Below are 10,024 nucleotides of genomic sequence, written 5' to 3'. Positions count from 1 at the left end.
ATATATATATATATATATTATGATGATGATGTGATTATGGCGCCGAGGAAGGTATATGATGACTTATTCACCGAGTCCCATAATGGGCCGGATATGGTATATGATATAGACATGCATGATTTTCATATCGTAAGGCATAGGTGCATTGGTATCTTTGATTATCATACTTGCCTCCTGTAATCGTTTATGCAGTTGTGATTTTCCTTATTGCATTACATGCTTTATATACTCAGTACATATTCCGTACTGACCCCCTTTCTTCGGGGGCTACGTTTCATGCCCGCAGGTACAGATACTCGATTTGGTGATCCTCCAACTTAGGACTTCTGCTCAGCTGTTTGGAGAGCTCCATTGTTCCGGAGCCTAGACTATTTTGGTACAGATCTTTTGATATAGACTTATGTATATGCCCAGGGGTACGGCGGGGCCCTGTCCCGTCATATTTCACTTTTATACTCTTAGAGGTCTGTAGACATGTGTGGGTTGTATATAAGTTTTAGGCAGCTGTGTCTATATGGTTTGCTTTGGATATCCCCGTGTATAGTGGCAGCCTTGTCGGCTTGCATACTGTGTTATTGTTATGCTGTGACTCCTCAGGAGACAGGTTTATGATATGTGGTGTTGCGAACCCTTCGTTTGTTTTTACAAGTTTCCATATTGTCCTTAGTTTCAGTCTATTATATCTAACAGGTATGTTTACGAGTGTCCAGCTCGGGCACTAGTCCCGGCCCATGGGGTTGGGTCGTGACATCCTAGGATTAGAAATTGTAAAAACAATCTCTTAGCCTATGCTCTGATACCAAATGATATGATCCGGCTTGCGGAAGACGCAGATTTAAACAACAAATACGCGGAAACAATAGATAGAGTAGAAATCAAAGATGAAAAGTAAAGAAATTGGAATGAGAATAGAAAAGATATAAGCAAGACCCAATTAGTAAATGAATTATAGGCAAACTTAGGTATATGAAACTTAAACCCTCCTAATCGATTCCTACTAATGAACCTATACTATTTGATAATCAGCCAAGAGTAATTCAAATGAATTCACAAATGAACAACTCTATTGAAAATCAATGGAAAAGGGTTTCATAGCCAACAATGGAATCCACCATGATTAACTATCACTAATCACTAGATAAGCCCTACACTAAAGCACCAAACAAACTATCACTCAATTTAGAGTATTTATCTCAATTCAACATAATCTAAGTAAATGAAATGTCTAAGTCTAGTATTTATACTCCTAGACTAAAGAAAACTAAGTTATTACAAAAATGTCGTTAATGAGGCAAGGGCTTTATTTGGTCGGTAGTCTTCTTTGGGGAATTTCGAAAATAGCCCTCATATGGAATCTTATCTTCCAAACACCAATTGTCTTGTAATTGTGGCCCAAATTACATCCCTAGCCTTGAATTTGGATTCTTGGCCATGATTTGCATCATATAGCCACAATTTGCACTTTTAGCTACTTGGTGTAGAAGCCTCCACAATCTCTTCCCAAGCTATCACCCAAATGTCCCACGTCCTTCCAAGTATCTTTGTGCCCTTTGTGCCATCTAGGATCATATCAATTTCTCAATTTTTCTATAGCAAAACCCATCCTACACCTAACTGTCACTCTACCGGGGAAATAACCAGTTTCATCTTGAACTGTTTTAAAAATGAATTTCAACTTCATAGGTGTGTGGAGGGGGGGGGGGGGGTGTAGCGCCATGCAAGTTTTCCTGTATATTTAAGCATACATCAGTAAAGACTTTTAACTAGTTATTGTACAAACTGCATAGTAGGTGGCAAGAACTTTAACTAGTTATACAAGCGATCTTAAAACACAACATAAGCTATAGACTTTAAACACAACATATCATAAAACAAAACATAAGAGATCACCTATTTAAACACAATGACCATTAACTGAATTATTAGTTTTCCAGCATATTCGATCACACATCAGTAAAGACTCTTAACTAGTTATGGTACAGACTATGGACTAGATACAATAGCAAGACCTTCAACTAGTTATACAAGAGATTTCAAAACAAAACATAAGAGGTTTAACTTTAAACACAAGAGATAATCAGATAAACATAAGAGATAGCTTATTAAAACACAATGATCATTAGCTGAATTATTAGTTTTCCTGCATATTTAATCACACGTTAGTAGACAGCTAGCTATGATACGAACTATAGAGACTAGATACATTAGCAAGAACTTCAACTAGCTATACAAGATTTATTTGAACAAAACAGGAGAGATATTAACTTTAAACACAAGAGATAATATAACAAAACATAAGAGATCACTTATTTAAACATAAAGTTAACTGAATTATTAACTTTAAAAATTGTAAGAGATTGTTACCTTCAAAGAAATTGTAAACAGAAGATTATTAACTACAAAAATTGTAAGAAATTATTAACTGAATTAGAAGTTAGAAAATACATGTTTTTTTTAAGATTATTAAAGATGTCTTTTTTTTTTTTTATTTTTTTTTTATTTTACACTGGAACTAATTCGTAAAAGACTATTATAATAGTCACATATCAAATCCTCATACAAGCAAACAACACCACCTATGACAATACCAAGGCTCTTGAACCCTTAAACTATTGACTAATTCATTGAAAAAATTACGAAAATGACAATTTTCCTCCATTATCATGGGAGAGCCGAACAACAAAATGGAATTACCTCGTTTTCCCCAACTTCGACATTCTCTTCGTATCGAGAAGCAGATTCATCCTCATTCTCTTCGTGTCGAGCAGTAGATTCATCGTCAGTCTCTTCGTGAGCAGCAAATTCATCCTTCTCTGACTCATCCCCATCACTTTCTTCTATTGTTGTCTCCTTCTCAATTGGCCGCTCTTCGTCTCTTTCCCCTTCAGTTATTTCCTCGGAAACTTCTTTTGACTAAACGTCATCCTCTTCGTGAGCAGCAGATTCGTGCTTCTCTGACTTATCCCATCACTTTCTTCTGTTGTTTTCTCCTCATCAGTTGCCTGCTCTTCGTCTCTCTCCTCCTCGGTTGTTTCCTCGAAAACTTCTTCTGATTCAGTGTCATTTCCATGGGACGACCCAAAATAGATTTAGAGGAAGGAGCTTTTTTGGTCATCTCTTAAAGATCAAATTCAATCAAAAAGTGAAAAGAGCAACACTTGGGGAGTAGAAGCTAAGAGAACAATTTGCAGCCAATACAAGGGAATAATTTGTAGCCTAATAAAATTGAAGAAAATCAATGGAGATTGAAGAACTTTAGCTTGAAAATCAATGGAGATTGTAGCCCAATTTGCAACTATGTCGTTTTTTGATGTTAGAGTGAAGAAACTTTAGCTTCTAGGGTTTATTAATACACTTTTCCATTGTTTTTGCAGAGATACTTGCAAGAGCAGACCCCATGTAGGAAAATTTATAGAAAAGTAAAAAAAAATGAAATTCCTAAAACTAACTGGGTCATTTACCCAATATGAAATTGTAAGTGGTCATTGCATCTCATTTCCTCTTTAGCGGTGGTGTCTGATGAAATTCATAGCTCTCAAAGTAGACGGCTAGTTCCATCGCTCGATTCACTCTCTCATTCTTGTCCTTTCATGTGGAGTAACTGTTACGGGACTCCTTCATTCTTGGCTTGGGCTTCTTAATCATAAGACTTTATCCAATCTGCCTTTACTAGAGTTGACAAGATCATCATCCACCATGTCCTATTGACAGACACACACTATTAATACCCAATTTCTTGGCTTGGGTTTCTTAATCATAAGACTTTATCAGATCTGCCTTTACTAGAGTTGACAAGATCATCATCCACCATCTCCTACCGACAGACAAACACACTATTAATACCCAATAACCCCTCGGTGTTCTTCAATGGAGGACGCTTACGCTCGATCTGTTTCTGAGGTATGTCCCCTTTCTGCTTAATCCCCAACTCTTTTGGGTGATACCTTGTATGAATTCCTATGCTGCAATTCCATTTTCAGGTTCTTGAATTCTTTGGCGTGGATCCAACTAAAGGTCTTACCGATATACAGGTGCACTTACCCCTCATTGCACTACAATAACAACTATTCCATAATCCCCCAAACTATTTCACTACAATAACAACTATCCCATAATCCCCCAAACTAGTTAGTTATATGATCAATCCTCAATCTTCAATTGGTTAAGACCATTTGTGTCTTTCTTTAGCTGGGGTTAGAAAGGATGGGTTCTAATCCTTATTCTCTCTCGTTTGCTTCCCAGGTTACACAACATGCACGGTTATATGGCAACAATGGTAATCCTTGCTTTCCTTACTTCTCATGTGCTTTCTTGTTCCAACTCTCCAAAAATGCTCCGACATCGCAACATAGCTCATGTGCTATGCCAGCATATTGGGGAATATTTTTGGGATCAGGATCCCTTTTAAAACTATAATGCTAATTACAGTGCTCTGTTGTGTCCTTCCTACAGTATCCCAAACTTAATTGGCTAGGCTGTAGTATCCCAAACTTAATTGGCTAGGCTGCATATCCTATTGCCATCTTGTATCTTTATTTGTTTTTGAAATTTTGAAACTATGAGTTTACAGGAAAATAATACATGAAGTTGACTCCTTTGTGCCCTTAAATTCAGTAAGCGGAACATTTTAGGCATGCACACAGTTTACTTGCAGTGTACATTGGGCTAGTGCGAGTTGTCATTCCTATATTTGGTTTCTATGTTTGGTGAGGTTTCTTTTGATGTAAAATTCCTAGTATATGTACGAGATTCCTTGCCAGGTCATTTTGAGAAGGACAAACTATTCCTCGAGTTAGGATCTTCTAGTTTTGTAACTTTACCAAGATTTGTGCTAGATTATATAAGATCATCCTACGTCCAAGAGTATTTAGGTTCTGAATGTAGTTATGATGCTTAGATAGCCCCTACTTTCCAATTGTGTTGTAATTTTGGATATCGATGGATAGAAGTTGATGAGTTGATTGAGCAGCTAGTGAAATTTGGTTGTTATAATTGGTATGGTTGTGGAGAATAAAATCAAGTTTTTGGATCCGAGTGTTATGAGGCTACAAAATGTTAAACTGTTAGCTTGCATCTCGACTATAGTTGGTATAGCAGTTGTGTCTGTGTCAGCTTTCTCAGCTATTCCACCGAGTGCCTGCAATACCCTATCAGCATATGTACGGAAATTCTGCCTATCAAAGTTTAGGTAGATGGGAAGAATCCGCTTAGCCCTTTTTGTCTTTAGCTGATTAGTAAATTGGTTTTACTAATCAGCATTCCATGCTTTTTGTCTCCTTCATTGACCCCTAAGCAGCATTCCTTGAGACTCTTGAGGTATGTTACGCACTGCTTTATGGTTCTGGATGGGTTGTCATGAATACAACAATGTTCTAACGGCCAGGAATTGTTTTAAGGAGAGGCCACTGTGATACCCCTAAGCAATCACTCAAGTTTATTCTTTTTGTCTCTGATGCTATAATTTTTTTTTTTTCCATACCAATAAAAAAATGTTTTTTTCTTTCTAATTGGTATCTGTGGTGATAAGGTTTCTCTTCAACACAAATACTTAATGGAATCTGTTTAAGGTCATAGTTTTTAATAATTGTGCATGGTTTTGTGACTATACGTATATGCTTGTCATTTCCCTGATTTTTTCTTCTCTGATATCAATTTTCTCTTTGGTTGCATGTTTCATGAATCTTCTCAGTGTTGCCTCAAGAAAAAAGTAAGTTCTCCCCCCCCCCCCCCCCCCCCCACCCCCAACACACACACACACACACAAACCATATCAGTCGCATATAATTAGGTTGCGTCTAAAATAGGGTAAAATATAGACATGCATAATCAAAAAGGTAACTTCGCTTTAGAGCCCGTTTGGATTGGCGTATAAGCTGGTCAAACCAGCTTATAAGCCATTTTTAACTTATTTGGGTGTTTCTCAAAAATAGAAAACAGCTTAAATTAAGTTAAAAAGTTCTTAAAATAAGCCAAAACCAAGAAGTTGCTCAACCCCAACTTATTTTTTTTTTGGCTTAAAAGCCATTTTGGTTTGACCAACAACTTTACCTTTTAATCTCTTATATTTTCTGTTAATTCCAATACTAACCTTACTTCTAAAAACCCTTTAAGCACTTTTATGCAAACACGTAATTGCTTAAAAAAGGGCAGGGCAGCCCGGTGCACTAAGCTCCCGCTATGTGCGGGGTTCGGGGAAGGGCCGGACCACAAGGGTCACGTAATTGCTTATTTATAAAATAACTTTTAGCACTTAAAAAGTACTTTAAGCACTTATGCTTAGAAGCCACTTTTTTTCAGCTAATCCAAACGGGCTCTTAGTTATGGAGATTTTATTCTTGTGTTTCATTTTATTACTGTAGTAAAAAATCTAGATTTTTGATGGAGGAGTCATGTTTTATTAGCATTTGTGAAAAAGATAGGAAAAACAGAGAAAGCTCTTATTCAATTTATATGGTACTGCAAGAGAGCTTTTTCTAGAGTAGAATATGGTAAAAGAGATAAGAAAAAACGTTCCTAATTGATGGTATTCTTAATTACTTTACACAAATATGTTCACATATTGTATTCACCCCCAATATTCCAACAATATTCAAGAAAGACAAACAAATAACGATATTATTTCATTTTGGTGATGCTACAATGCAAAATGATTTGCAATAATGTAAGCATTTTATTTTTCTGGTCCAGTCCTAATCATTACATTTTCCTCTTAACTTAACGTCGCACATTGAGTGAGATCGACTGTTTTTATAATTCTGAGCTATATAATGTCCTCAGGATTCTCTGCAAATCTATATAGATCTAGAGACCTCTCTTGAGTGACAAGTGTCCGAAATCCAAACATCAGATCAAAATCTGTCTCTCTTGCATACTTTCAAGATGTATTTTGGAGAATTTCTCCCATCCTATGTTAAATTAAAGAAAAATCCCATCCTTTATTCATCCGTTTCCATTGGCTGACTCCTCAAAGTGTGGTCATTGCGTGATTGGCTTAGGCGGCTACTCCCTTTCATTCTGATCATTTGGTTTCAATCTTTTCTTTTGCCATTGGAAAATCCCCATACCCACTTCCCAAGACAACTTTATATTGTGGTGTTTTAAGCGTCTAATGCCCATCCCCCTTCCTATATTGGTCACAGTGCTTTTCCACCTTACAAGATACACTTTTTTCGATATAGTTACCAGTTTCAAAAAAAAAATAGATACTTTTTTCTTTTTATTTTCTTTCTATTCCAGAAGATGTCCCTCCTAATTATGTCTTATCTTTTATCCACTTTTAATGAAATTGTGAGTAAAATAGACAGGTCTGAAATGGTATTCAAGTCCATGTTTATCTAAGTCAGTCAGTCTTAGAGGATAGGTAATGCATCTTTCGGGTGGTTAAGATTCTTTCAAATGTTCTACCACTCTACGCCATACACTTAGCTTTATGTTTGCTCCTAGTGGTATGCCTGATGTTGGTAATTTATCAACCTTACGTTCTCGTATCCATGAGAGCTGTTGAATATTTGCATCGTTGTCAAAGACGCCAAGCTTTAGAAGGCGCTGCAGGTCTATTAGAGCTTTAAGCACAAAGAACATTTGAAGTGTGGGCTGTAGCATTAATGATGGTGGAATGAAGATAAAAGTAAAAATTTACATGTAATGCAAAGAAAGAAGTAACAAATTCATTTATAATGTTTTCCTTAACAATAAATGTATCTTTTTTGCTGTTTGTATTTATTGTTTTGTGCCACTTTATTCACTATAGAACTCATGGGTAATGAGGCACAAGCCTTAATTCCTTGCCTACACTTAACCGCAGCTTAAGCGAGGCAAAGTGCCCTTCCTGAGCTTTTCTGAGCTCCAGGGCTTAAGCGCACCTTAAATGAAGCATTTGACAGCACAAAGTAGTTGTTCTGTTCCTCATAGAAGAAAGGCTACTTTTTTTTCCAAAATTGACATGCAATCTACAGGCTACTGCAAAGGCCAATAAGACTATAATATTTTTTAACTGATCATCCTTGTCTTCACGAGAAAACTGTGTCATCTGCAAAGTGGATGCTGGAAGGCTGCACTTACTGTCACGGGTCCTTCCTACTGTGAAGCTAGTTATCCACCCCATCCGTTCATCCTTATCAGTTATTCTACTAAGACTATCCATCACAATAATAAATAAGGGTGACAATTGATCATCTTGTCCAAGGCCTCCAGAAGATTCAAAGAAGCCTTCACCCTTGCCATGTAACGCTGAGGATTTCATTGGTGCATTATCCGCTCTATCTACTTTCACTCTTCATTTTCTCTAGAAAAGAGATAAGGAAATTCCAAACTTACCACTCATAGGACTTTTCTATGTCCTGTTTTAAATGATTCCTCGATTTCCTCCTTTTGTGTTTAATCTAGGCACTCATTTGCAATATGGACTTAATTGAGATTTGCCTCTCCTGCGACCAAAGCATTTCGTGAATAGTCAAGCTCGGCATAAAAGGGCTTATTAATGTCCTGTTTGTTAAATGATCCCTCCATTACTCATTTGCAATGGGAACCTAATTTGAGATTTTCCTCTCCTGTGATAATTCTGTGAATAACAAAGCTGGGCATAATTTATCCCTTTCAGTCTCTTATTCATATCATCAAGCTGATTGGTATAAAGAACTTTAATTCCAAATCCCTCCTTTTGTTTGGGATCAGGGAAATAATAGAAACACTTAGACCTCTTTCGAACTTCCTCTCCTTATATAACAGCCAAACATCTCCCCAGCCAAACATCTCCCAATGTTCCAGCATTTATGTAAAATGTGAATACCTATCTGAATCTATCAGGTCCAGGGGCTTTATCTAGATTGCACTGCTTTCTCCACCTCTTCTTCAAAATAGTGACATTCCAATACTCAATCCTCCTTTGTGATATACGGATTCCATATCCTCCCAACATTATCTCCATTCCTTTTAGTAATAGGGGAATTTGCAGTGTTCTGGAATATGAATTATTATTCATTGAGTGTGTCACCTATGATTATAGTTTCAGCCGAATGCTGGTTTTTCATGACCCACACCATGACTTCTTGACTGCACCAAGCTATTGCTGGTTTCAACAATTCAATTCAGTTGAATAAATCTCATGCGTTGTGCTTATTAATTGGGACAATTTTCTTATGATAAGTAATAATTAGTACATTGTTTCTTAGTTCTGTCTACGTATTATTGTTTATTGCAGGCACTCCTTTCTGGAAGTTGGTGCTGAAGCAATTTGATGATTTGCTGGTTAAGATTCTAATTGCAGCTGCTTTTATTTCCTTTTTTTTGGCACTGGCTAACGGAGATACGATATTATCAGCCTTCATTGAACCTTCTGTAAGCTAACTTGACTTCTCTTTCTTACTGCCATTAGGGGACGGAGCGGGGGTACAATTCGGGGCAATTTTTCTTTTACCAAACATAAATTTCTAATGAATAAATAACACTAGTATGCCATATTGCTAATAGAATGAAAATATATTATATAACTTAAGAACTTATGAACATTGTAATCTATACTTTTTCATTGTTTCCTTCGTGATTTTAGGACTTGATGTACTTTCTCCTTATAGTAGGAACAGAATCATGTTTTAATTGTATAATAGTAGCAATAACAAATATGAATAGGAAGAGCCGACTTGACAAAAATAGCTCTAAAGTAATACTTCATTATATTACAGTGAACATGCTCTCCACGTGTTGATTGAACTAAAGAAAGTTTGTTACAGAGTGCCAAGAAAAGTTTTCTGTTGGTACTTCTGTAGAACAAAATTCATATCATTTTTACGGTAATCCTTCTTATTTACCATAATTACAAGTTACGTTTACAGGTTATCTTGATGATATTGGCTGCAAATGCAGCGGTCGGGGTGACCACAGAAACAAATGCTGAAAAGGCTCTTGAGGTAAGATATTCAGTTTAGTGTAGAAGTAGTGACATTGCGGTGTTAGCAATCCCATTCTTCAGGTTATTCTTTTGATTTCTGTCTCTGTTTATTAGTTTGAATTCTATAACATCGCATTA

The 10,024-nt window shown here is 36.5% G+C and overlaps 1 protein-coding gene across 6 annotated transcripts in view; it reads left to right on the top strand.

The window, feature by feature from the left end:
• The first annotated feature begins 2,717 nt into the window (after positions 1–2,717).
• LOC132608892 (calcium-transporting ATPase 3, endoplasmic reticulum-type) overlaps positions 2,718–10,024 on the top strand; it is a 93,298-nt gene continuing 85,991 nt past the window's right edge. For 2 of the 6 annotated variants that reach the window (XM_060322671.1, XM_060322673.1), the window contains exons 1-6: positions 2,720–3,900; positions 3,981–4,031; positions 4,243–4,276; positions 5,690–5,707; positions 9,200–9,336; positions 9,831–9,905. In XM_060322671.1, the coding sequence (XP_060178654.1) occupies positions 3,868–3,900; positions 3,981–4,031; positions 4,243–4,276; positions 5,690–5,707; positions 9,200–9,336; positions 9,831–9,905 (348 nt within the window). In that variant the 5' untranslated portion in view covers positions 2,720–3,867. Of the gene's footprint in view, positions 3,901–3,980; positions 4,032–4,242; positions 4,277–5,689; positions 5,708–9,199; positions 9,337–9,830; positions 9,906–10,024 lie in introns of all 6 variants that reach the window. The other 4 variants (XR_009570594.1, XM_060322670.1, XM_060322668.1 and 1 more) reach the window with 4 other exon arrangements.

The sequence above is a fragment of the Lycium barbarum genome, chromosome 9 (assembly GCF_019175385.1).
Source record: "Lycium barbarum isolate Lr01 chromosome 9, ASM1917538v2, whole genome shotgun sequence".
In the NCBI taxonomy this organism is placed as follows: Eukaryota; Viridiplantae; Streptophyta; class Magnoliopsida; order Solanales; family Solanaceae; genus Lycium; species Lycium barbarum.
Note: the sequence above shows the minus strand (reverse complement) of the source record. Positions and strands in the feature narration are given on the sequence as shown.